At 39.8% G+C, this 27,863-nt stretch overlaps 1 protein-coding gene across 3 annotated transcripts in view; it reads right to left on the reverse strand.

The window, feature by feature from the left end:
- Positions 1-1,389: 1,389 nt before the first annotated feature.
- SAMD13 (sterile alpha motif domain containing 13) overlaps positions 1,390-27,863 on the reverse strand; it is a 59,240-nt gene continuing 32,766 nt past the window's right edge. For 2 of the 3 annotated variants that reach the window (XM_032155494.2, XM_032155493.2), the window contains exon 4: positions 1,446-2,562. In XM_032155494.2, the coding sequence (XP_032011385.1) occupies positions 2,419-2,562 (144 nt within the window). In that variant the 3' untranslated portion in view covers positions 1,446-2,418. Of the gene's footprint in view, positions 2,563-27,863 lie in introns of all 3 variants that reach the window. The other variant, XM_032155492.1, reaches the window with a different exon arrangement.

Genomic DNA, 27,863 nt, shown 5'->3' on the forward strand with positions numbered 1-27,863 from the left:
CAGCAAGTTGTCCCTCAATATCCTTTATCTACAGAATAATGGAACTTTGAATTTTAATTGGGCTCATGGTTTCCAATAAAAACATGAAATATTCCAAGTAATGTGATTGACTTCCAGTCCACAAGATATGAAAGGAAGTAGTATGTACAATTTCTTGGAAGTATCCTTAAAGGAAGGTCTGTTCCTTTCCTCTTTCTTCTCCCCACTGGTTGGAATTCAAATGATGATGGCAAAGAAGCAGCATCTATTTATGAAATGATTCTGGGAATGGATGTCATGCATGATGGAAAAAAACATAGGTGGAAACTGTGTACCTACCATCACGTAGGGCCACACCACCTCTGGCCCCCCTATCTGGACATTTACATGAGAGGGAAGTAGGTGTCTATCTAGTTTATTAATTGGTGGGGGTGGGAGAGACAATTTCCATCGCTCACAACCAAACCTATTCCAAACGACTACAGAAGGTATCAGGTGGGTGCACAAAAGTAGGGCTCAGAAATACCTCATACTATCCCTTTGAGGTAGAGACGGGTCAAACATCATCAGATTTTACAGCAGGACACTCCTTCACAGAGGTTTTCATCAAGATCCTCATTCCATCTTCCTTCTGCTTGATCCAGGAATCCCTTCTTTCCTACCCAGGTCTCCAGCAGCTGCAGTCGTCACCTTTTGTCTCCATCACTCCTCACAACACTTAACTATATATTTTGCCTTTTACTTGTGTTTTCTGTCTTAGGTAGACTGTGGGAACTTGGAGATTAAAAAAAGTGTCTCTTTTGTAACCACTTTTCCCACTTACAGTGAAAACAAAGCATTACTTAAATTTCAGATACTCCGTACGCTCTATAATTGAATTAATTTGGAATGCATTTTTAAACCCACCTACTATCTATACCACTTCCTGTGTTTTTTTCACTGTCATCTTCAGACTTTCTGTTCTTTCAAGAAATTATCTCCACAGGGGACTGAATTATGATATTCTCTAAAATAGGAACTCTTAACTTGAGGAGGAGGAAGAGGGAAATTATGAGTCCACCAACTCTCTGCAAGTTTTGTATGTGGAAATGTGAGCTTTTGTCTGCAGAGAAAGTCAGTAGCTTTTATTAGAATTTCAAAAAAATCATGACCCCCACTGGCCTACAGCAAACAAAAAAATCTTTGGATAAAATAATACCTAAAATTGGGGACGAGAGAAGAAACGAGATCTACTTGAATGATTCACTTTAAAAAGAAGATAAATCCACACATAGATTTGTATAATTTCTACCTCTAAAGTTTTTTCCCCAAAAAATGCTTAATTTTCTTTCCCTGGTTTCCAGGAGATCTTAATCCTTAATCCCAGCTGAAGAAGCAACCAAACAGAAAAGATCAAAGATACACTGGCAATAAACTGAAGCAATGCTTTATTGCAACCACAAAGCACCAATTCGACAAGGCGTTGACACACAGAGATTGAACAAATGTCTCTTTGAACAGAGATGTAGCAAGCCCACTTTTTCCAAGCTCTTAAAAACAAGTACTTAACCCAGGAACTGAACAAAGCATAGGACAATTTAAAAAAATTACACCATCATGAAGGAATATATATAAAAATATTCTGTACTAGTAACAAGGCTTTTTGACCTGTAACTCTCGGCAAATTTCTTCAAAAACAAATTATTATAAATAAAACCATGAAGTTAAAAAAAATCCTTTCTTCAGAAACAAAGAACCAATTTAAAAGAAAATCTATGCAGAAAATATCATTACCCCATTTGAAAGCTAGCTGAATATGGATGGGTATCCTCAGTACACAATGGCGCTTCTCTTTTCAGAGCTATGATTCTGCTCCTGAAGGGGCCATGATGCATGTTCATTTCAAACACTGCAGCATATCCCAATAAAACCTTAATAAGGTCAAGTGGAGAACCCTCTATAAAAAAGGGTGTCGGCAATTCCATCCAAGTAACACAAGCTCTAAGGAGCAGAGGAATTCAAGGGAGACAGCAATCCCTTTCTTCTTTCTCCCCCTCCCCAAATTTTCTTGTTTTTACTCATCTTAAGTCTGTAACCAAAAGACTGTCATTCAATTAAATTCTTTTTTAAAAGATTTTGGGAAAGCAATCTATAAAGAGATGAGGAAAATCCTTATGATTTCAAAGCCTTTGTGGGGAGGAGTGTCTAATCATGTCAAAGATCATTCTATTTGGCAAAATCCATGAGGAAAACCACCCTGTGCGCATCTTGTCCTTGCTCCTCCTGGCTGATTTCAGGTGAGCTGATGAATTGCCTAGTCTATCCAATAGGATAACGTTTCATTTGATTGAAATTCTTTACATATACACATGTATGTATTCTGTTTACAAAGTTTCATTACATGAAACTAAATTATGTCATTATGTATTTTTTGAGGTCGAACACCTCAATTTGACTGTACTATGAAGAGTTGTTCTTTAAATGCTTTGTCTGCAGAGGTTTTACATGATATTCGTAGATTTTCAGAGCAGGCCCCAATTTTAACTGAAGTCCTGTCAACACATCATTTCTTGTCATCAATAGCAGGGATTTTCCATCAATTTCCTATAATGGAAGCAGAAGGTAAAGCCAACATGTGAGTCCAAAAGCTTAAGGATAATGAAGAAAAAAGGAAGTTCAGATGTAAAAGTCACACCAATTGTGCCCAAGCTGAAAACATTACATTTGTAGTAGTGCCAAAATGGAAAAAATGCAATCCTCTATTTTTATCTTACATCTTTTAGCTACATTTTGGCATTAAATACAATCCATAGCTGATCTTGCTTTCAAGATCCTATCACAAACATCACATCTTAAAAAACAGGTAGCAAGCTTACTGCATGTACCTTAAGGATCAAAGATGTTGCTTCTGAAAAGCATAATGACACTTTCCATTTATAAAGTCTATTAAAGTTTATGCAGAATTTTCCACGAACTTAATTTCTAAAACAACTCTGTAAATTAGAATGGGCAGAAATGCTCATCTCTATTTTACAGGCAAGCCAAGGATCAAACAAGAAGTTGACCCTCTAAGATCAAGAAGTTAGGAAAGGGGTGCATAGAATTTGAACTCTCGTATACCTGCAGCCAAAGCCAATGTTCTTTTTATAATCCCCCTCTGCTTCTCTTGATACTTAAATATATGTTTTTTAGAGGTCCTATGGGACTAGAGTCGTAGGTTTCCTGGAGTCTTCACAATTGCAACATTCGGCATTAGAAAAATGACTCATCCTCTGGGAGACTTTCCTGCCCTTTAAAGGGGGAACCATCCTGCCTCAACCCAAAAATCAACCTCTCCAAGATGAGTTCCCCTACCACACTCCCTCTCAATGGATCCTCAAACTTCCAAATAAGGTAGTGAGGGGTAGGGCCTTGCCAGCTGAAAATCCCTTCCCTGTTCTGCTCAGAGTCCATTCCCTGCACCCTTAGGCACAGAGTCAGGTACACTGCACTCCAGGTATTCTGGAGAGACTACAAAGCTTTGGGGTGAAATAAAAACAGACTTCTCACAAAAGAGATGGGGATCCCAAATATACAAAGTGGTTTGAAACTTTTGGAAAGGAAGCACTGAGAAGAACACTGAATGCCACATTATTTTTGTAATTGTTTGCTATGGGGACCCTACGTCTCTTAAGAACCTGAGCTGGTTCCTAGGTGACTTGGATTCAAGAGTTAAACCAGCTGTGCATGGTCGGTGAGTCACGACATTTCTGTTCATGGTTATACCCACATACTTCTGTACCTACCTCCTCCACTGACCGACAGACATGGGGACACCGTGTGTAGCTGCAACTACGTAAAACGGACTCCCTCCCACACCATCCCCAGTGCGGCTCCTCCAACTCTCATGTGCCTTGCTTGCCAGGCTGGGAAGAAAATGTGCTTTGAGTTCCTGAGAGTGTGGGAGAAATAGCAGCAGGCTAGGCGGCTGAAGAAACACCCACTTTGTGACCTTAGGCAAGTCCCCTCTCTTCTCTTCCCTCCTTGGCGGGGTTTCTGACAAGATTCTATGAGAAACCGCTCTCGCAGATGCTCCCTGAGCTATGAGTTATACAATCACTTGTCATTATTATGCCTTCCATCATTCTCGACAGGACCAGGTCCTCATTTTACTTGTCAACCACCTAATATGAACCAGAGCAGAACAAGGAATTACTTCTACCTGGTCTATGGTGGTTTTGAGTTTGGGAAATCTTTATTCTGTCAGCTACCAGAACACAAAATGTCTCGCATTAATTTGTGAGAGACTATAACATTAAAAAGCAGCTGATTCATAGTACAAAGAGCAGAAATTCCTTAAGGACACAGGAATTGACTCAATAATCCTACAGTACTTTGCTTCCTATTTAGGCAAGTAGTAATCCTAGAGATTGCTGATGAGTGAAACCTGCATGTCTGAGAGTTGGGAGAGGAGCCTCTGGCCCCTGGAAACCACAGTAGCCGTGCTGAAGACACTGTGAGGTCAGAGACCAAATTAGATGTGACCTTAAAGCTCATGCTGTGTCTTGCACACTGGCTCGGAATGTTTTACTGAACGGTAAAGCCCTCCTACCCTCCATCTTTCCTCGGCTGTTGTGTGCTCACACTTCACTTACTACATGTTTTAAACAGGCATCAGGAAGAGATGACACTGCTTTCATTTCTATACACCAAGAAAACTTCCTCGACTAACTCAAAGTGAATTTTTAAAAAATCTTTGCTGGCAAAAAGTCCTTTGACAACTCAGCATTTCTGTCAAAAGCCAAGTATGCCTGTGAAAAATGCTGAAATTTGGATTTTACTTAAGACATAATAGAAAAATCATGTTTCATGCTTCAATCTGATTTTCCCTTTGTTCAGTAGACACACTGCAGTTCACCTCAGACCAGGGTTGGTAAAAGAAAGCTCCATCTGGAAATCCTCATTTTAGAAATGTTGAAATAAATATAGTTAATTCATACATACAACCAAACATTCCTCTTCAACCCTGACTAGAGCAGCTCAAAGGAATGAGAGTGGAATAGAGAATAATGGAAATGAAGCTTACGGTCAGGCAAACCGCAATCTGAATCCTGTCTCCACAGACTGCTATGTGACCCTGGGTAGGGGACTTAACTGCCCTGAGCCTCAGTTTCCTCACCTTAAGATGGAAATAAACCAGTAAAGGACTTTAGAGATTAGAAATGATGGATGCAAAGCACCGCACACGGTGCCTGACATGTAGGAGGTTCTCAATGACTACTAAGTGGAAATGGATAGGCTTTGAAAGAAATGGGATGTGTTCTGATTCCAAATCCACCTTCTGCTTCCTTTCTGCCAGTGTGCTCCCCTTTGCCAGGAAGATGTAGGCATATTCCTATTTAGGCTCAGAAAATTTACTGAGATTAAAAAGTTCAAAGACTACATAAAACATTTGTTTCATAAAAATTGTATACACAGGAAAGTTCCTTGATTAAGAAAGCTAATAATTTGATACATAATGTCCATGGGATGCAAGTGAAATCCAAATTCTACCAATAGTATGCTGTACTACAATGAGCTTGGGACTGGAAACTGGAAGACAGGTTCTAATGCAGACTTTATCAGTAACTTTCTGTAAGGAACAACTCCTCTGGATCCCAGTCTGTGGATTAATATAAATGAAGTGGTGGAGCATGACCAATTCCAGCCAAACAAAACCAAACCAAGATTTTGCATGTACATCATGATGAAGTCCAAAACAAAAAGATATTTCACATCTTGGGAATTGTGTGTTAACTGATAATCATTTGTTAGTGTCAGTAAAACTTTTACATTGATTGTGTCTTTATGTGAAAGTAACCTTCAAGTTCCCGTTGGGAAATAAAAAATGTTTACACACTTATTAAGTTCCAGCAAGTACTCATGCATGGAAGTAAAGTTCCAAGATGATAGGTTTAAACGTCCAATGAGGGCAAGAATCTAGATTTAAAAATAAATGAGTAGGATTCATAGATATTATAGCTCACTAGCTAAGACACTACTTTATTGCTTATTAGTGGGGCCTGGGGCACATTACTGAATTTTTCTAAGCCTCATTTTCTTATCTATGTGATGGGGGAAAGTAACTACTATGTTTCACTGCTGAAAGTATTATCGAGATAACTTTTGTGAAGTAGAATTCCTGACATGCACTGATCACTCAATAAATGCTAGTTATTGAAAAAAACATATAAAAGCTGGGTGTGGTGGTACATGCCTGTAGTCTCAGCTACTTCAGCGGCTGAGGTGGGAGGATTGCTTGAGCCCAGGAATTCAAGGCCAACCTGGGCAACATAGTGAGACCCTATCTCTAAAAAATTAAAATTAAAAAGTATGTATAAATTTTAAAAGCATATAAAGATCTCAACTCATTTACTTTTCACTCATTCTCTCTGCCAGCATTAATCTATACCTAGGTAACTCTGAATTGAAGCTATTTGTGATATGGTCCATGGGAAATGTATAGGAAGAAAGAATAGGTGGGAATAGAAGCAGCAAAGAGAAAAGAGCCTGGGAAGAGAAAAAGAGTAGCCATCAAGACAGGCAACTAGGCAATTGCAAGGTAGGGCAGGAAAAAAATATTGAAGAGAAGTCAATGGAATTTATGAAGGTAGGGCTCTGTGCTGACTGGGAAGGCCATATTTGTGGTGGTGGCCTCTACTGTTCCAGATGGTGCATAAGGGAAACGAGGCTTAATTTAGAATCAGAAGACGGGATGGATGCTCTAGTCTGCTACTTACTAGGTTCTTATGCAACATCTGGCACATTATTCCCCTCCTCTGTGAAATGAGAGGTTTGAACTAAGCTGACCTCTGTCCTTCCTAGTTGAACACATTCTAAATACCAATTCAGTCTTTCATAAGCATCAAAACACCGCAGCCTCATATGAAAATCTCCCTGTTAAAGAACACAGCGGCTGGCAACTTCTTACCAATGATGTGAAAGAATCTCATGAAACAGTCTTTCTTTTTCTGCTTCATTCTTCCCCCTCACATCTTACAGCACTTTCTTTGTAACAACTCTCTCGCCATTTACTGTCTGGCTACAAGTGGTGACCAGTCTGAAGTTTCTCATTCTGCTGCTTACAAAGGGTTCAAATATCTCAGAGGTAGAGGTACTTGCTCTGGAGCCCAGAGATACAAAAGTGGAAAATCCTGTATCCAACATGGGAGTCACATCAAAGATGGAGGAGTGCAATCTCCTGGCTTTACCCACAGGCCAATGGAAAAATCATCTCCTGAGAATCCCGAGAATGCATAGTTCCTCCTCCAAGTGTTTTTTGTCTCTGCCATCTCCTCTGTTTCCCTTTTGGTTTGGTTCCTTCTGGACTTGTCATACTCATTTCATTTCTCGGCATCAGACAAGACCTCACAGGCCTCTTGCTACTTGTTTGAATTTCTCCTCAGATGCCTCTTTGCTCCCTGGGTTCTTGTCTGGGTGTACCTGCAGAGCCAACTGGTGATAAGCCTTCTTACTGTCAGGGGAGGAAGCATTTTGAGGCGCACCTAGTACTTTGTAGTGATTCACGTTTCTTTAAACAGCCTTTCCCCACCAAGACAGGGTTTATTTTCGGAAGACTTTCCATGTAAGGTTGGAAAGGAAGATGGTGAACTATTCAAGTTTACACCAAGGCCTTTTGAATACTATCACAAGGCTCTTGGGATGAAGTGTCTTCTGGAGAGAAGTTCCTCTTTGTTGTATGGATCCTTCACATGCCTCCACCCCCGCCCCACCCCCTGTCAGCCGCTCCTTGTGGGTGGAGTGACTATGAGCTCAACATTCTCAGCCAATGACTCTCAGCTGATGGCTGTGCTTGCCTTGCCTTTCTATCGGTGGGAAATTTAGAGTGGATAATATACACTTTGGGGAGGCTTCACCTTATTTAAAAATCAACATTGAGCAGCTTATTCAGAGAGAAACTATTTGTGTGGCTCAAAAGTCTTTATTTCATTTGTTGAAGTAACAGTCACAAGCAAAATGGCTTTTGCACTTACATCGGACACAAAATCCATTTTGGCTCACTGTAAGGGCTAATGCTTTCAGTGACTTCATGAGTATTTCCTAGTGTTATTTAATATTTTCTGCTGGTACAAGGTAGGTGATAAAGGGTCTGTATTACAAAAAAAAAAAAAAAAAACAACAACAACAACAAAAAAACCTGAAACACACTTCTGATGAAGGAAAATAAGTAAGACCCATTTTATCAAATGAGAAAACTGGGTCATAGAGATGAAACTAGGCAGCCTTTTTAAAATAATAGATTTACAAAATATAACTAGAATTGAAGACTTCCCATATATTGTCAAATAAGTCTTCTTCAGTTGATTAAAATTTTTTTTAATTTAAATTTAAATTTTATTTTAAGTACGTGTGCAGGATGTACAGGTTTGTTACATAGGTAAATGTGTGCCATGGTGGTTTGTTGCACTATCAACCTATCACCTAGGTATTAAGCCCAGCATGCATTAGCTATTTTTCCTAATGCTCTCCCTCTCCCCCACCCCACCCCTGACAGGCCCCAGTGTGTGTTGTTCCCCTCCCTGTGTCCATGTGTTCTCATTCTTCAGCTCCCACTTACAAGTGAGAACATGCAGTGTTTGGTTTTCTATTCTTGCATTAGTTTGCTGAGGATAATGGCTTCCAGCTCCATCCATGTCCCTGCAAATGACATGGTCTCATTCCTTTTCAGGGCTTCACAGCATTCCATGATGTCTATGTACCACATTTTCTTTATCCAGTCTATCATTGATGGGCATTTGGGTTAATTCCATGTCTTTGCTACTGTGAATAGTGCTGCAATGAACAGATATGTGCATGTATCTTCGTGATAGAATGATTTATATTCCTTTGGGTATATACCCAGTAATGGGATTGCTGGATCAAATGGTATTTCTGACTCTAGATCTTTGAGGAATTGCCACACTGTCTTCCAAAATGGTTGAACTAATTTACATTCACACCAACAGTGTAAAAGCATTCTTATTTCTCCACAACCTTGCCAGCATCTGTTGTTTCTTGACTTTTTAATAATTGCCATTCTGTCTGGTATAAGATGGTATCTCATTGTGGTTTTGATTTGCATTTCTCTAATCATCTGTGATGTTGAGTTTTTTTTGTGTTTGTTGGCTGCACTAATGTCTTCTTTTGAGAAGTGTCTTTTCATGTCCTTTGCCCACTTTTTAATGGGGTTGTTTGTTTTCTTCTTGTAAATTTGTTTAAATTCCTTGTAGATTCTGGATATTAGACCTTTGTCAGATGGATAGATTGCAAAATTTTTCTCCCACTCTATAGGTTACCTGTTCACTCTGGTGATAGTTTCTTTTGCTGTGCAGAAGCTCTTTTGTTTAATTAGGTCCCACTTGTCAATTTTGGCTTTTGTTGCAATTGCTTTTGATGTTTTTGTCATGAAATGTTTGCCCATGCCTATGTCCTGAATAGTATTGCCTAGATTTTCTTCTAGGGTTTTTATAGTTTGGGGTTTTACATTTAAGGTTTTAATCCATCTTGAGTTAAGTTTGTATAAGGTGTAAGGAAGGGGTCTAGTTTCAGTTTTCTGCATGTGGCTAGCCAGTTCTCCCAGCACCATTTATTAACTGGAGAATCCTTTCCCCATTGCTTGTTTTTGTCAGGTTTGTCAAAGATCAGATGATTGTAGATGTGTGGTCTTATTTATGAGTTCTCCATTCTGTTTCATTGGTCTAGGTGTCTGTTTTTATACCAATACCACACTGTTTTGGTTACTGTGGCCTTATAGTATAGTTTTAAGTCTGGTAGCATGATGCCTCCAGCTTTGTTCTTTTTGCTTAGGATTGTCTTGGCTATATGAGCTTTTTTTGATGTTGTTGTTCCATCTGAATTTTAAAATAGTTTCTTGTAATTCTGTGAAGGATCTTTCAATGTTAGCCTTTTCAAAATTTATCTCTGGACTTAAGAACTAAACTGAGCAGCAGCATCAAAACAACAAATGCTTTTAAAAAGGGAGCTGCTGGTTGCCCTTTTTGCAGGACACACAACTACAGATTTCCCAGGCTTCTTTGAAACTTAGTGTGGTCATGTGACTAAGCTCTGGCCAATGAGATGGGAAGGGATGATGCATGCCTCTTTCAGGCCCATAAAACTACCTGTACAGGCTTCTTGCTCTTTTTCCTTATGCTAACTTACGTCAATGCCCAGATGATCTTGAAAGCTATTTAACTGATAACAAGGCCTCCTTCACCTGGGTCTTTGAATGACAGTGAAGCAGAAAATCCCCACCAGCTACCTTGGACTATCTGTATGAGCAAGAAATAAAATTCTACTATAATTAAGCCATTATATACTACTTGTCATATCTGTTGGTCTACTTTAATACACCAACCATTTCTACAATTTCCCCTTCACTTTTACAACCTCTTCTTATCACGTCATCAACCAAAAGAGTCCTATCTCTGCAACACTGAAAGCCCAATATCCTGTTCTGTCTCTCACTCCTCACTCTCATTAAACCCACTTTTTCATGTCAATTCACTTTCTCCAGGGTTATCAGTCCCTTTCTGACTCCTCTTTCGTACCAAGTCTGAACCCAATCATTGACCAGAGAGCCATTCTTTTATTAGCCCTCTAAAGTAGCCCTCTTAAGCCATTAGCTTTTTGCAGTGTCCATCCCACAAACCCCCCATCCAGGATGAGTCCAGCAATCCAGCTTCTCTAATTCCTCTACCTAGTGCAGCTGGGGAAAAAAATTCAAGAAACCATGAAGATGAAACACTACACATTTGCAGTGTACTAATCTCAGCTGGCCAGTAGAATACCTCAACTGTTCTTTTGTTACCCTTGGTCATCTCCCTCTTCCATTCCCCTTGGTGGCTGTTCTTAACCTTCACTGCTCTCCTCCAGTTCCTTATTAAATCTCTACCAATCCCCATCTACCCCAAGCAGAGGAGCTTGACTCTTGTTTACCTAAGGAAATAGAGGCTGTAAGGAACTCTGTTAATGTCCATGAAGACAAAGTGTATTAGTTAGGGTTCTCCAGAGAAACAGAACCAATGAGATACTGGTTGGATATGACCAACCTGCATGCTGGCAAAACAGGAAAGCTAATGGTATAATTCAGTCCAAGTCTGAAAGACTGAGAATGGGAGGGTGAGGTGGGGCTTATGATATAAGTCCAGTCAGAGTCTGAAGGCCTGAGAACCAGACGCTCTGATTTCCAAGGGCAGGAGACGATGGCTGTCTCAGGTCAAACAGAGTGATTTACCCTTTCTCCACATTTTTGTTCTATTAGGGCCATCATGGGATTAGGTGATGTTCACCCACATCAGTTAGGGCCATCTTCTTTATCCAGCCTACTGATTCAAATACTACTCTCCTTCACAAACACTCCCACAGACACACCCAGAAATAATGCTTTACCAGCCATCTGGGCATCTCTTCGCCCAGTCAAGATGACACATTAACCATCACATAAGGACAATCTTATTTATATCTGTACACAACTTCACCTATGTCACCAACTCAGAGGAGGAGAACTCTGTCTTGTTTGGTGCTAATTACTTAATATTTTTAAAAGTAAAATACTTGAATATTTTATTTACCAAATTGAATCATGACATATATTATGGCTGGTATTACATTTTAAAAACTTTATTGGGATAAAATTCTTGTAACACGAAATATGACATTTTAACCATTTTTAAGTATATAGTCACATTGATTACATTTATAGTGTTATGCAATTATTGCTGCTATCTATTTTAAAAACACTTCCAACATTTCAAAAAGAAATTATCCACCCATTACTTAATAACTCCCTACTCCCCCAAGCCTCTGGTAACCTCTAATCTCGTTGTATCTCTATGAATTTGCCTATTTTAGATATTTCATGTAAGTGGAATTATGCAATATTTGTCTGGCTTATTTCATTTAACATGTTTTCAAGGTTTATCCATGTTGTAGCACATATCAGAACTTCATTCCTTTTTATGGTTGAATAATATTCCATTATATGTATACAGCACATTTTAAAAATCAATTCATCTGTTCATGGACACTCGGGATGTTTCCACCTTTGGTTATTGTGAACAATGCTGTAATAACCACAGCAGAAGTACAAGTATCTGTTTAATTCCCTCTTTTCAATTCTTTTGGGTAGAATTGCTGGGTCCTAAAAGACCCAGCTTAAGTTTTTGAGAATCTACCAAATTATTTTCCACAACAGATGCACCATTTTATAGTTCTACCAGCAATGTACAAAGAAATTTCTCCACATCCTTGCTCCTCCATATTTTTTTGATCTCATCCCTTTCTATATCCTCAGGGAGTTTGCTTCACTTAACTTTCCTCAATTTATTTCAATTTTAATCTGTCCAATTCTTTTAGCTACTTTCCTGGATGTGAGTAAGTCTGGATGTCTCCTCTCTTAGAAGAGAACTCTCTTGCCTACATGACTCTCTAGTTGCTGCTTCTCCCTTACTGGCCTGCCTCCCACTCACTCCTCAACTTGGAGAGAAAGTTCCTCCCCAGCTGATGTGTGTGCACCCTGACATGCTGCTGTGGCTGCTGGCATGCACGAGCAAGCACAGATCCCGTTGCCACTGCCCCAATGAAACTCTGTGGCCAGCACCCCCCATCGGAGTGTGGTGGCCAGCAGATAGGGAATACCTCGACCCCTCCAGTAAAGCAGGTTGCTAACCACAAGAGGCCAGAGAACAAAGCTGTGGCCCAGTACCAACCCCCCAGAGTTACAGCGTGCAGCCCAGAAGTGCCAAGCTGAGCCTTGTCCCCCTAAAATCTTGCAGAAATGAAGCCAATCACCTTATACCACAATCAAAGCCTGAAGGGCATTAAAGAAGGGCAAAACAAACACATCCAAAGGACAGCAATTTCAAAGACTGAAGAAGAATGAGCCCACAGAGACAAAACACACACACACACACACACACACACACACACCAAAAAAAAAAAAAAACAAAAAAAAAACCTAGTGCAATAACTCTGGCAACTCAAAAAGTCAGAGTGTCTTCTTGTCTCCAAATGACTGTACTAGTTCCCCAATAATTGTTCTTAACCAGACTGAAATGGCCGAAATGACAGACATATAAGTCAGAATATAGATAGGCATGAAGATGATTGAGATTCAAGAGAAAGTTAAAACACAATCCAAGGAATCTAAGGTATATATGGGAGCTGAAAGATGAAATGGTCATTTTAATAAAGAATCAAACTGATCTGGCAGAGCTGAAAAACTTACTTCAAGAGTTTCAAAATACAATCTCAGCAGAATAGATCAAGCTGCGGAAAGATTCTCAGAGCTTGAAGACTGGCTGATGTGCTTTGGCTGTGATCCCACCCAAATCTCGTCTTGAATTCCCACATGTTGTGGGAGGGGCCCAGTGGGAGGTAATTTAATCCTGGGGGCAGGTCTTTCCCATGCTGTTCTCAGGATAGTGAATAAGTCTCAGGAGATCTAATGGTTTTAAAAAGAGGAGTTCCCAGCCAGGCACAGTGGCTCATGCCTGTAATCCCAGCACTTTGGGAGGCCAAGGCAGGTGGATCACCTGAGGTCAGGAGTTCGAGACCAGCCTGGCCAACATGGTGAAACCCTGTCTCTACTAAAAATACAAAAATTAGCTGGGTGTGATGGCAGGCACATGTAATCCTAGCTACTCGGGAAGCTGAGGCAGGAAAATCACTTGAACCCGGGAGGTGGAGGTTGGAGTGAGCTGAGATCATGCCATTGCACTCCAGCATGGGTGACAGAGTGAGCCTCTGTCTTAAAAAAAATAAAAAAGAGATGAGTTCCCCTGTACAAGCTCTCTCTCTTTCTGCCTGCTGCCATCCACATAAGATGTGACTTGCTCCTCCTTGCCTTCCTCCATGATTGTGAGGCCTCCCCAGCCATGTGGAACTGTAAGTCCAATTAAACCTCTTTTCTTTTGTACATTGCCCAGTCTTGGATATGTCTTTATTAGCAGTGTGAAATGGACTACTATAGTAAATTGGTACCAGTAGAGTGGGGCATTGCTGAAAAGATACACAAAAATGTGGAAGTGACTTTGGAACTGGGTAACAGGCAGAGGTTGGAACAGTTTGGAGGGCTCAGAAGAAGACAGGAAAATGTGGGAAAGTTTGGAACTTCCTAGAGACTTGTTGAATGACTTTGACAAAAATGCTGATAGTGATATGAACAATAAAGTATAGGCTGAGGTGGTCTCAGATGGAGATGAGGAACTTGTTGGGAACTAAAGCAAAGGTGACTCTTGTTATATTTTAGCAAAGAGACTGGTGGCATTTTGCCCCTGCCCTAGAGATCTGTGGAACTTTGAACTTGAGAGAGATGATTTAGGGTATCTGGTGAAAGAAATTTCTAAGTAGCAAAGCCTTCAAGAGGTGACTTGGGTGTTGTTAAAGGCATTCAGTTTTATAAGGGGAACAGAGCAAAAAAGTTCAGAAAATTTGCACCCTGACAATGTGATAGAAATGAAAATCCCATTTTCTGAGGACAGATTCAAGCTGGCTGCAGAAATCTGCATAAGTAATGAACAGCCAAATGTTAATCCCTAAGACAATGGGGAAAATGTCTCCAGGGCATGTTAGAGGTCTTCATGGCATCTCATGCCATCACAGGAGGGCCTAGGAGGAAAAGATGGTTTTGTGGGCCAGACCCAGGGTCCTCATGCTGTGTGCAGCATAGGGACTGGTGCCCTGTGTCCCAGCCACTCCAGCCATGGCTGAAAGAGACAAATGTAGAGCTTGGGCCGTGGCTTCAGAGGGTGCAAGCCCCAAGCTTTGGCAGCTTCCATGTGGTGTTGAACCTGCGAGTGCACAGAAGTCAAGAATTGAGGTTTGGGAATCTCTGCCTAGATTTCAGAAGATGTATGGAAATGCCTGGATGTCCAGGCAGAAGTTTGCTGCAAGGGCGGGGCTTTCATGGAGAACCTCTGCTAGGGCAGTGTGGAGGGAAATGTGGGGTGGGAGCTCCCATATAGAGTCCCTACTGAGGCACCGCCTAGTGGAGCTGTGAGATGAGGGCCACCATCCTCCAGAACCCAGAATGGTAGATCCACTGACAGCTTACACTGTGCACCCAGAAAAGCCACAGACACTCAATACCAGCCCATGAAAGCAGCCAGGAGGGAGGCTGCACCCTGCATAGCCACAGGGGCAGAGCTGTCCAAGACCATGGGAACCCACCTCTTGCATCAGCATGACCTGGATTTGAGACATGGAGTCAAAGGAGATCATTTTGGAGCTTAAAGATTTGACTGCCCTGCTGGATTTTGAACTTGCATGGCGGCCTGTAGCCCCTTTATTTTGGCCAATTTCTCCCATTTGGAATGGCTGTACTTATCTAATGCCTGTACCCCCACTGTATCTAGGAAGTAACTAAACTGCTTTTGATTTTACAGGCTCATAGGTAGAAGAGACTTGCCTTGTCTCGGATGAGACTTTGGACTGTGGACTTTTGAGTTAATGCTGAAATGAGTTAAGACTTTGGGGGACTGTTGGGAAGGCATGATTGGTTTTGAAATGTGAGGATGTGAGATTTGGGAGGGGCCAGGGGTGCAGTGATATGGTTTGGCTGTGTCCCCACCCAAATCTCATCTTGAATTCCCACATGTTGTTGGAGGGACCCAGTGGGAGGTAATTGAATTACGAGGGCAGGTCTTTCTCATGCTCTTCTCATGATAGTGAATAAGTCTCAGGAGATCCATGGTTTTAAAAAGAGGAGTTCCCCTCAAAAGCTCTCTCTCTTTTTGCCTGCTGCCATCCACGTAAGATGTGACTTGCTCCTGGTTGCCTTCCGCCATGATTGTGAGGCCTCCCTCCCCAGCCATGTGGGACTGTAAGTCCAATTAAAACTTTTCTTTTGTAAATTGCCCAGTCTCAGCAATTTACATGTCTTTATTAGCAGCATCAAAATGGACTAATACACTGGCTCTCTGAAATAACTCAGTCAGACAAAAATAAAGAAAAAAATTTAAAAAGAATGAACAAAACTGTTAAGAAATATGGGATTATGTAAAGAGACCAAATCTACAACTCACTGGTGTCCCTGAAAGAGAGGGCAAGAAAGCAAGCAACTTGGAAAATATATTTGAGGATACTGTCCATGAAAGTTTCCCCAACCTTGTTAGAGAGGGCAACAGTGAAATTCAGGAAATGCAGAGAGCCCTTGTGAGATACTATACAAGATGACCACCCCCTGGACACATAGTCATCAGATTCACCAAGGTTGAAATGAAATTAAAAATGTAAAAGGCAGATAAAGACAAGGGGCAAGTCACCTATAAATGGAACCCCATCAGGCTAACAGCAGACTTTTCAGCAGAAATCCTACAAGCCAGAAGATATTGGGGGCCTACATTCAGCATTGTTAAAGAAAAGAAATTACAACTAAGAATTTCATATCCAGCCAAACTAAGTTTCATAAATGAAGGAGAAATAAGATCCTTTTCAGACAAGCAAATGCTAAGGGAATTAGTTACCACCAGACCTGCCTTTCAAGAGGTCCTTAAGGCAGTGCTAAATAAGGAGAGGAAAGGCCATTACTGACTGCCACAAAAACACACTTAAGTACATAGACCCACTGACACTATAAGTCAACTACACAATCAAGTCTGCCTAATAACCCCCTAATAATACAATGACAGAATCAAATCCATACATATCAATAGTAACCTTGAATGGAAACATAGTAAATGTCTCAATTAAAAGGCACAGAGTGGCAAGTTGGATAAAGAAGCAAGACCCAACTGTGTGCTGTCCTCAAGAGGCCCATCTTACATGTAATGACACACACAGGCTCAAAGTAAAGGGATGATGAAAAATCTATCTAATAAATGGAAAACAGAAAAAAGCAGGGTTTGCTATTCTAATTTCAGACAAAACAGACTTTAAACCAATAATGATTTAAAAAAAAAAGACAAAGAAGCACATTACTTGATGGTAAAGGGCTCAATTCAACAAGAAGATGTAACTATCCTAAATATATATGCACCCAAAACAGGAGCACCCAGATTCATAAGATGAGTTCTTAGAGACCTAAGAAGTGACTTAGATGACTACAAAATAATAGTGGGAGACTTCAACATCCCACTGCCAGTTTAGACAGACCATCAAGGCAGACAACTAAGATATTCGGGACTTGAACTTAACACTTGACTAAATGGACCTAAAGGACATCTACAGAACTCTCCACCTCTAAAATGGCAGAATATATATTCTTCTCATCTGCACATGCGATATACTCTAAAACCGACCACACAATTAGCATAAAACAATTCTCAGCAAATTCAAAAAAAAGGGAAATTATACCAACTGTACTCTCAAACCACAGCACAATAAAAATATATATCAATAAGAAGAAGGTCACTCAAAACTGTACAGGAAATTAACCTGCTCCTGAATGAGTTTTGGGTAAACAAGGAGATTAAAGGAGAAATCAAAAAATTATCTGAAACTACTGAGAACAAAAATACAACATACCAGAATCCCTGGGACACAGCTAAAGCAGTGTTAAGAGGAAAGTTTATACTGCTAAGTGCCCACATCAAAAAGTTATAAAGATCTCAAATTAACAACCTAACATTACACATAGAGGAATTAGAAAAACAAGAGCAAACCAACCCCAAGGCTACCAGAAGACAAGAAATAACTAAAATCTGAGCTGAACCGAATGAAATTGAGACATGAAAAACCATATAAAAGATGAACAAATCGAGGGGTTGGTCCTTTGAAAGAATAAATGACATATATAGACCATTAGCTAGACTAATAAAGATGAAAAGAATGAATATCCAAATAAATACGATCTGAAATGACAAAGGGGACATTACCATCAACCCCATAGAAATATTTTTTAAAAAACCCTCAGAGACTATTACAAACACCTTTATGCATACACACTAGAAAACCTAGTTGAAATGGATAAATTCCTGGAAACACAACCTCCCAAGATTGAACAAGGAAGAAACTGAAGCCCTAAACAAACCAATAATGAGCTCTGAAATTGAATCAGGAATAAAAAGCCTACCAACCAGAAGCAGCCCAGGACCAGATGGATTTACAGCTGAATTCCACCAGATGTATAAAGAAGAGCTGGTACCATTCCTACTGAAGCTATTCCCAAAAATTTAGGAGGAGGGACTCCTCCTTAACTCATTCTATGAGGCCAGAATCATTTTGATACCAGAACCTGGCAGAGATACAACAAAAAAAGAAAACTTCAGGCCAATATCCTTGATGAACATAGATGCAAAAATCCTCAACAAAATACTAGCAAACTGAATCCAGCAGCATATCAAAAAGCTAATCCACCACAATCAAGTAGGCTTTATCCTTGGGAAGCAAGGTTGGTTCAACATATGCAAATCAATACATGTGATTCATCACATAAACGGACCCAAAACCCCAAACCACAAGATCATCTCAATAGATGCAGAGAAGGCTTTCAATAAAATCCAACATCCCTTCATGTTAAAAATCCTTAACAAACTAGGCATCAAAGGTAAATACCTCAAAATAATAAGTGCCATCTTATTATTGATGTGACAAACCCACAGTCAGCATCATACTGAATGGGCAAAAACTGGAAGCATTCCCCTTGAGAACCAGAAGAAGACAAGGATGCCTACTCTCACTACTCCTGTTCTACATAGTACTGGAAGTCCTAACCAGTGCAATTGGGCAAAAGAAAAAATAAAAGGCATCCAAATAAGAAGAAAGGAAGTCAAACTATTCTTGTTTGCAGATGATATGATTCTATACCTAGAAAACCCCATAGTCTCTGACCAGAAGCTGCTTGAGCTGATAAGCAACTTCAACAAAGTTTCAGTATACAAAATCAATGTGCAAAAATCAGTAGCATTCCTAACAACACCCATACACTGACAGCACCTAAGCTGACAGCCAAGTCAGGAATGCAATCCCATTTACAATTGCCACAAAAAGAATAAAATACCTAGAGATACAGCTAACTGGGGAGGTGAAAGATCTTTACAATGAGAATTACAAAACACTACTCAAAGAAATCAGAGATGACACAAACAAATGGAACAACATTCCATGCTCTTGGATAAAAAGAATCAATATCATTAAAATGGCCATACTGCCCAAAACAATTTACAGATTCAATGCTATTTCTATCAAACCACCAATGACATTCTTCACAGAACTAGAGAAAACTATTCTAATGTTCATATGGAACCGAAAAAGAGCCCAAATAGCCAAGGGAATCCTAAGCAAAAAGAAGCTGGAGGAATCACATTGCCTGACTTCAAACTGTACTACAAGGCTACAGTAACCAAAATAGCATGGTACATATAGACCAATGTAACAGACTAGAGAGTACAGAAATAAAGCTGTACATCTATAACCATCTGAGCTTTGACAAAGTCGACAAAAACAAGCGATAGGGAAAGGACTTCCTATTCAACAAATGGTGCTGGGATAACTGGCTAGCCATATGCAGAAGATTGAAACTGGACCCATTACTTACACCATATATAAAAATCAATTCAAGATGGTTTAGATACTTAAATGTAAAGCCTAAAAGTATAAAAATCCTGGAAGATAAACTAGGAAATACCATTCTGGACATAGGCCCTGGCAAAGATTTCATGATAAAGATGCCAAAAGCAATTGCAACAAAAACAAAAATTGACAGGACCTAATTAAACTAAAGAATTTCTGCATAGCAAAGTAATTATCAACAGGGCAAACAGACAACCTACAAAATGGGAGAAAATATTTGTAAACTGTGAGTCCAACAAAGGCTTAATATTCAGAATCTATAAGAAACTTAAATTAACAAGCCAAAAACAAACAACCCATTATATATTGGGCAAAGGACATGAACAGACACGTCTCAAAAGAAGTCATAAATATGTTGAATAAGCATATGAAAAAATGCTCAACGTCGTTAATCATTAGAGAAATACAAATCAAAACAACGAGACACCATCTTGCACTAGTTAGAATGGCTATTATTAAAAAATAATAAAAACAGATGCTGGTGAGGTTGCTTAGAAAAGGGAATATTTACATGGCAGTAGTGGTGGGAATGTAAATTAGTTCAGCCATTGTGGAGAGAAGTTTGGTGATTTCTCAAAGAACTTAAAACAGAACTACCATTCAACCTGGCAATCCCATTACTGGGTATATTCCCCAAAGAATGTAAGTTGTTCTACCATAAAGACACATGCACCTGTGTGTTCACTGCAGCACTATTTACAATAGGAAAGATGTGAAATTAACCTAAGTGCCTATCAACAGTAGACTGGATAAAGAAAATGTGGCACATATACACCATGGAATACTTCATTTCTATGTCTTTTTTCTGTTTGACTCACATACTTAGAATATATAAGAAGAAGATGGAAGACAGATCTGCCATTCAATCAATGTCATATAGTTCATATTTTTCAGATTTCTCAATTAAAAAAATTTCTAAATTAAAAAAAGAATAAGATCATGTCCTGTGCAGCAACATGGATGGAGCTGGAGGTCATTATCCTATGCGAACTAATGCAGGAACAGAAAACCAAATACCTTATGTTCTCGTAAGTGGGAGCTAAACATTGAGCACATATGGACATGAAGAAAGGAACAATAGACACTGGGGCCTACTTGAGGGTGGAGGGTGGGAGGAGGGTAGACTGAAAAACTGCCTATTGGATACTATGCTTATTACTTAGGTGATGAAATAATCTGTACACCAAACCCCCGTGACACAAAATTTATCTATATAACAAATCTCCACATGTATGCATGAATCTAAAATAAAAGTTTAAAAACTTCAACAAGTTTTTTCCTTATCAGTTTTCAATTTTCTTGGCTGCTTTCTTATTGGTAGCATTACCCACTTATTTGTGATTTCACCTCTTTTCTAAATTTTCATGGGTTGAAAGGACACACCAGCAGAGACTGAGTTGCCACTTCCCCTGTTCATTATGCTACAAAATATTTCAAGCATTTCAGTAACCTTCAATTGTTAAAAATTATCAGGCACCAAAGCACCTCAAATATTTTCAGTACTTGGTATTATTAGATGCTGATGAAGTAAATCAAGTTATTCTCAATTTGTGAGGTTTTAATTGGTCTAATTCAAAGCCAGATTTGCCATGAAAGCTAATGATGTTTAAGTTTCACCTTACAAGTTTCTATCCATAATTTTGTAATTTTTTTTTTTTTTTTTACCAAAGAGGGCTGTTAGAATTGCATAAACTTTAGGCTTCACAAAACCTGGATTTGTCTCTGTTCTAATTAGAAATCTCCATCTAGAATCACTACAAGTGAATTCAATTTGGCCATGATGAGAACACTATGCTCAGGGTTGCTCTGATTGGCCTCCCCACCCTACATTTCCATTTTGAGGTAGTTAGTATTACTTGGCAATATGTAGCCATAAGAAATTTTATTTATTTTTTATTAAGCCAGTGACTTCAGAAACTTATCAAAAGTTAGCAATAAGCTATCTGTAAAGAGATGTCAATCTTTGCATTTCAAATGAATGACTTAAGCAACCAGTTGGGCATTTCAGAGTAAAGATACTATTCTTTTTTTTTTTTTTTTTTTTTTGAGAAGGAGTCTTGCTGTTTTTTCCCCCGGGGGGGGGGGGGGGGGGGCGATCTCGGCTCACTGCAAGCTCTTTTTTTTTTTTTTTTTTTTTTTTTTTTTGAGACGGAGTCTGGCTCTGTCACCCAGGCTGGAGTGCGGTGGCGCGATCTCGGCTCACTGCAAGCTCCGCCTCCCGGGTTCACGCCATTCTCCTGCCTCAGCCTCTCCGAGTAGCTGGGACTACAGGCGCCCGCCGCCACGCCCGGCTAATTTTTTTGTATTTTTAGTAGAGACGGGGTTTCACCGTGGTCTCGATCTCCTGACCTCGTGATCCGCCCGCCTCGGCCTCCCAAAGTGCTGGGATTACAAGCGTGAGCCACCGCGCCCGGCCAAAGATACTATTCTTATTCATGTGGTTTGAGAAAAATGAAGAGATAAGAGAGTAAAATTAATTTGTCACCTTGAGTTGCATATTATTTTGTCATGATTATCTCAGAGATACATATTGTTCTAGAAATAAAATCATGAATGTTGCTTGTAAGTTTGAGAAATCTGAAAAATATGAACTATATGACATTGATTGAATGGCAGATCTGTCTTCCATCTTCTTCTTATATATTCTAAGTATGTGAGTCAAACAGAAAAAAGACATAGAAATGAAGTGACTGCACCACAACAGGCAGAGCTATCTTTGTGACTTGCAATTAGGGTCCAATTTGAGTGGTGAAGTTACTGTACTAGATTGCCAGAGTTCCTTAAATGGCAACTAAAAGCACTGCCCATAGTTGGCTTTACAACAGAGAATGCTGCTTATTTAGCCTTCAGAGTCTGACAAAGCAAACTCTATCCTAAATATTCTCTGTGAGGAAGGGAAGGATGCTTTTGAACAAGATTAGTCAAAATGGTGTCTTAAAAACCAAAGCTCTTATCAAAGTAGAATTCTTGAGGTACCTTTGACTCTTGAAAGCTAAGCAGCCCATACCCATGGACAAGTGCCATTAAAAACAAAAAAATCTATTCACAAAAATTCAACTGTGTCTCAAGTGGTTTTGTGCCCTGTGTTGTGCACTGAAAGCATACTTCTTGAAGACCAGCTTTAGGATTACATATTTTGACTCTTAAAGCAGGAGCTTGAGCAGTATTCTGTTTGTTTAACTCTCTATTAACTTTATAGAAATCTGACTCCTAGAAAGGCAAATTCTCCAGGACCATCCACTAACCATGAGTAAACTGGAAGAAAACATATCAGAAGTCATGACTTTCACTCCTTCCCTTCACCACAGCCTAAAATGTTTGTCTGCCAAAAGGCGCTTGGGAAAATAGCCCTCACGTCACAGTGTCTGTGGGAAAGAGAGATGGTACTGACAAGGCTGTAATCACTACCTTCTCCAGGGTTCCCACAGCCTCCTGCTCTCATAGGCCAGTGAACCCTTTGGAGTGCTAGCTGAATGAGTCCAGTAGGCCGACTCCCTACATGGTGAGCAACTGCAACCCTGATGTCACAGACCATATGCCAACCCAAGGAGTAGCAACATCACTGTCCAAAACATACATGCGATTGACACTCGGTTATTCGTGATGGGCTAGGCAGGGACTTAGGCCTTCATTCTTGATGATTCTTTTGACTTGTAATTGCGACTAACACAGAAGACTCAAAAGAGGATTGCCAGAAGAAAATCTGATGAAGATGACTGCAGCAGAGGAAAACTTAATGGAGATCATTGTTCTGTGGCAGTGGGGTGCCTGCACAGTTGGGAAAGGAGGTTAGGCAAAGACCACCACATTAATCCAGCTGCTTCTCCATACCACAGGAAAACAGGACAAATCTTTTTTTTTCTTTTTTTTAAATTTTATTATTATTATACTTTAAGTTTTAGGGTACGTGTGCACAATGTGCAGGTTTGTTACATATGTATACATGTGCCACGTTGGTGTGCTGCACCCATTAACTCGTCATTTAGCATTAGGTATATATCCTAATGCTATCCCTCCCTGCTCCCCCCACCCTACAACAGTCCTGAGAGTGTGATGCTCCCCTTCCTATGTCCATGTGTTCTCATTGCTCAATTCCCACCTATGAGTGAGAACATGCGGTGTTTGGTTTTTTGTCCTTGCGATAGTTAGCTGAGAATGATAGATTCCAGTTTCATCCATGTCCCTACAAAGGACACGAACTCATCATTTTTTATGCCTGCATAGTATTCCATGGTGTATATGTGCCACATTTTCTTAATCCAGTCTATCGTTGTTGGACATCTGGGTTGGTTCCAAGTCTTTGCTATTGTGAATAGTGCTGCGATAAACATATGTGTGCATGTGTCTTTATAGCAGCATGATTTATAATCCTTTGGGTATATACCCAGTAATGGGATGGCTGGGTCAAATGGTATTTCTAGTTCTAGATCCCTGAGGAATTGCCACACTGACTTCCACAATGGTTGAACTAGTTTACAGTCCCACCAACAGTGTAAAAGTGTTCCTATTTCTCCACATCCTCTCCAGCACCTATTGTTTCCTGCCTTTTTAATGATCGCCATTCTAACTGGTGTGAGATGGTATCTCATTGTGGTTTTGATTTGCATTTCTCTGATGGCCAGTGATGATGAGCATTTTTTCATGTGTTTTTTGGCTCCATAAATGTCTTCTTTTGAGAAGTGTCTGTTCATATCCTTCGCCCACTTTTTGATGGGGTTGTTTTTTTCTTGTAAATTTGTTTGAGTTCATTGTAGATTCTGGATATTAGCCCTTTGTCAGATGAGCAGGTTGCGAAAATTTTCTCCCATTTTGTAGGTTGCCTGTTCACGCTGATGGTAGTTTCTTTTGCTGTGCAGAAGCTCTTGAGTTTAAATAGATCCAATTTGCCAGTTTTGGCTTTTGTTGCCATTGCTTTTGGTGTTTTAGACGTGAAGTCCTTGCCAATCCCTGTGTCCTGAATGGTATTGCCTAGGTTTTCTTCCAGGGTTTTTATGGTTTTAGGTCTAACATGTAAGTCTTTAATCCAACTTGAATTAATTTTTGTATAAGGTGTAAGGAAGGTATCCAGTTTCAGCTTTCTACATATGGCTAGCCAGTTTTCCCAGCACCATTTATTAAATAGGGAATCCTTTCCCCATTGCTTGTTTTTGTCAGGTTTGTCAAAGATTAAATGGTTGTAGATATGTGGCATTATTTCTGAGGGCTCTGTTCTGTTCCATTGATCTATGTCTCTGTTGTGGTACCAGTACCATGCTGTTTTGGTTGCTGCAGCCTTGTAGTATAGTTTGAAGTCAGGTAGCATGATGCCTCCAGCTTTGTTCTTTTGGCTTAGGATTGACTTGGCGATGCGGGCTCTTTTTTGGTTCCATATGAACTTTAAAGTAGTTTTTTCCAATTCTGTGAAGAAAGTCATTGGTAGCTTGATGGGGATGGCATTGAATCTATAAATTACCTTGGGCAGTATGGCCATTTTCACGATATTGATTCTTCCAACCCATGAGCATGGAATGTTCTTCCATGTGTTTGTATCCTCTTTTATTTCATTGAGCATTGGTTTGTAGTTCTCCTTGAAGAGGTCCTTCACGTCCCTTGTAAGTTGGATTCCTAGGTATTTTATTCTCTCTGAAGCAATTGTGAATGGGAATTCACTCATGATTTGGCTCTCTGTTTGTCTGTGATTGGTGTACAAGAATGCTTGTAATTTTTGTACATTGATTTTGTATCCTGAGACTTTGCTGAAGTTGCTTATCAGCTTAAGGAGATTTTGGACTGAGACAATGGGGTTTTCTAGATATACAATCATGTCATCTGCAAACAGGGACAATTTGACTTCTTCTTTTCCTAATTGAATACCCTTTATTTCCTTCTCCTGCCTAATTGCCCTGGCCAGAACTTCCAACAATATGTTGAATAGGAGTGGTGAGAGAGGGCATCACTGTCTTGTGCCAGTTTTCAAAGGGAATGCTTCCAGTTTTTGCCCATTCAGTATGATATGGGCTGTGGGTTTGTCATAGATAGCTCTTATTATTTTGAGATACATCCCATCAATACCTAATTTATTGAGAGTTTTTAGCATGAAGGGTTGTTGAATTTTGCAAAGGCCTTTTCCGCATCTATTGAGATAATCATGTGGTTTTTGTCTTTGGTTCTGTTTATATGCTGGATTACATTTATTGATTTGCATATGTTAAACCAGCCTTGCATCCCAGGGATGAAGCCCACTTGATCATGGTGGATAAGCTTTTTGATGTGCTGCTGGATTCGTTTGCCAGTATTTTATTGAGGATTTTTGCATCAATGTTCATCAAGGATATTGGTGTAAAATTTTCTTTTTTGGTTGTGTCTCTGCCAGGCTTTGGTATCAGGATGATGCTGGCCTCATAAAATGAGTTAGGGAGGATTCCCTCTTTTTCTATTGATTGGAATAGTTTCAGAAGGAATGGTACCAGTTCCTCCTTGTACCTCTGGTAGAATTCGGCTGTGAATCCATCAGGTCCTGGACTTTTTTTGGTTGGTAAGCTGTTAATTATTGCCACAATTTCAGAGCCTGTTATTGGTCTATTCAGAGATTCAACTTCTTCCTGGTTTAGTCTTGGGAGGGTGTATGTGTCGAGGAATTTATCCATTTCTTCTAGAGTTTCTAGTTTATTTGCGTCGAGATGTTTGTAGTATTCTCTGATGGTAGTTTGTATTTCTGTGGGATCGGTGGTGATATCCCCTTTATCATTTTTTTATTGAGTCTATTTGATTCTTCTCTCTTTTCTTCTTTATTAGTCTTGCTAGTGGTCTATCAGTTTTATTGATCTTTTCAAAAACCCAGCTCCTGGATTCATTAATTTTTTGAAGAGTTTTTTGTGTCTCTATTTCCTTCAGTTCTGCTCTGATTTTAGTTATTTCTTGCCTTCTGCTAGCTTTTGAATGTGTTTGCTCTTGCTTTTCTAGTTCTTTTAATTGTGATGTTAGGGTGTCAATTTTGGATCTTTCCTGCTTTCTCTTGTGGGCATTTAGTGCTATAAATTTCCCTCTACACACTGCTTTGAATGTGTCCCAGAGATTCTGGTATGTTGTGTCTTTGTTCTCGCTGGTTTCAAAGAACATCTTTATTTCTGCCTTCATTTTGTAACGTACCCAGTAGTCACTCAGGAGCAGGTTGTTCAGTTTCCATGTAGTTGAGCAGTTTTGAGTGAGTTTCTTAATCCTGAGTTCTAGTTTGATTGCACTGTGGTCTGAGAGACAGTTTGTTAAAATTTCTGTTCTTTTACATTTGCTGAGGAGTGTTTTACTTCCAACTATGTGGTCAATTTTGGAATAGGTGTGGTGTGGTGCTGAAAAAAAATGTATATTCTGTTGATTTGGGGTGGAGAATTCTATAGATGTCTATTAGGTCCGCTTGGTGCAGAGCTGAGTTCAATTCCTGGGTTAACTGAGTTCAATTCTTTGTTAACTTTCTGTCTCGTCGATCTATCTAATGTTGACAGTGGGGTGTTAAAGTCTCCCATTATTATTGTGTGGGAGTCTAAGTCTCTTTGTAGGTCACTAAGGACTTGCTTTATGAATCTGGGTGCTCCTGTATTGGGTGCATATATATTTAGGATAGTTAGCTCTTCTTGTTGAATTGATCTCTTTACCATTATATAATGGCCTTCTTTGTCTCTTTTGATCTTTGTTGGTTTAAAAGTCTGTTTTATCAGAGACTAGGATTGCAACCCCTGCCTTTGTTTTCCATTTGCTTGGTAGATCTTCCTCCATCCCTTTATTTTGAGTCTATGTGTGTCTCTGCACATGAGATGGGTTTCCTGAATACAGCACACTGATGGGTCTTGACTCTTTATCCAGTTTGCCAGTCTGTGTCTTTTAATTGGAGCAGTTATCCCATTTACCTTTAAAGTTAATATTGTTATGTATGAATTTGGTCCTGTCATTATGATGTTAGCTGGTTATTTTGCTCGTTAGTTGATGCAGTTTCTTCCTAGCCTTGATGGTCTTTACATTTGGCATGTTTTTTCAGTGGCTGGTACCGGTTGTTCCTTTCCATGTTTAGTGCTTCCTTCAGGAGCTCTTTTAGGGCAGGCCTGGTGGTGACAACATCTCTCAGCATTTGCTTGTCTGTAAAGTATTTTATTCCTCCTTCACTTATGAAGCTTAGTTTGGCTGGATATGAAATTCTGGGTTGAAAATTCTTTAAGAATGTTGAATATCGGCCCCCACTCTCTTCTGGCTTGTAGAGTTTCTGCCGAGAGATCCGCTGTTAGTCTGATGGGCTTCCCTTTGTGGGTAACCCGACCTTTCTCTCTGGCTGCTCTTAACATTTTTTCCTTCATTTCAACTTTGGTGAATCTGATAATTATGTGTCTTGGAGTTGCTCTTCTCGAGGA

The sequence above is a fragment of the Hylobates moloch genome, unplaced genomic scaffold (assembly GCF_009828535.3).
Source record: "Hylobates moloch isolate HMO894 unplaced genomic scaffold, HMol_V3 SCAFFOLD_5, whole genome shotgun sequence".
In the NCBI taxonomy this organism is placed as follows: Eukaryota; Metazoa; Chordata; class Mammalia; order Primates; family Hylobatidae; genus Hylobates; species Hylobates moloch.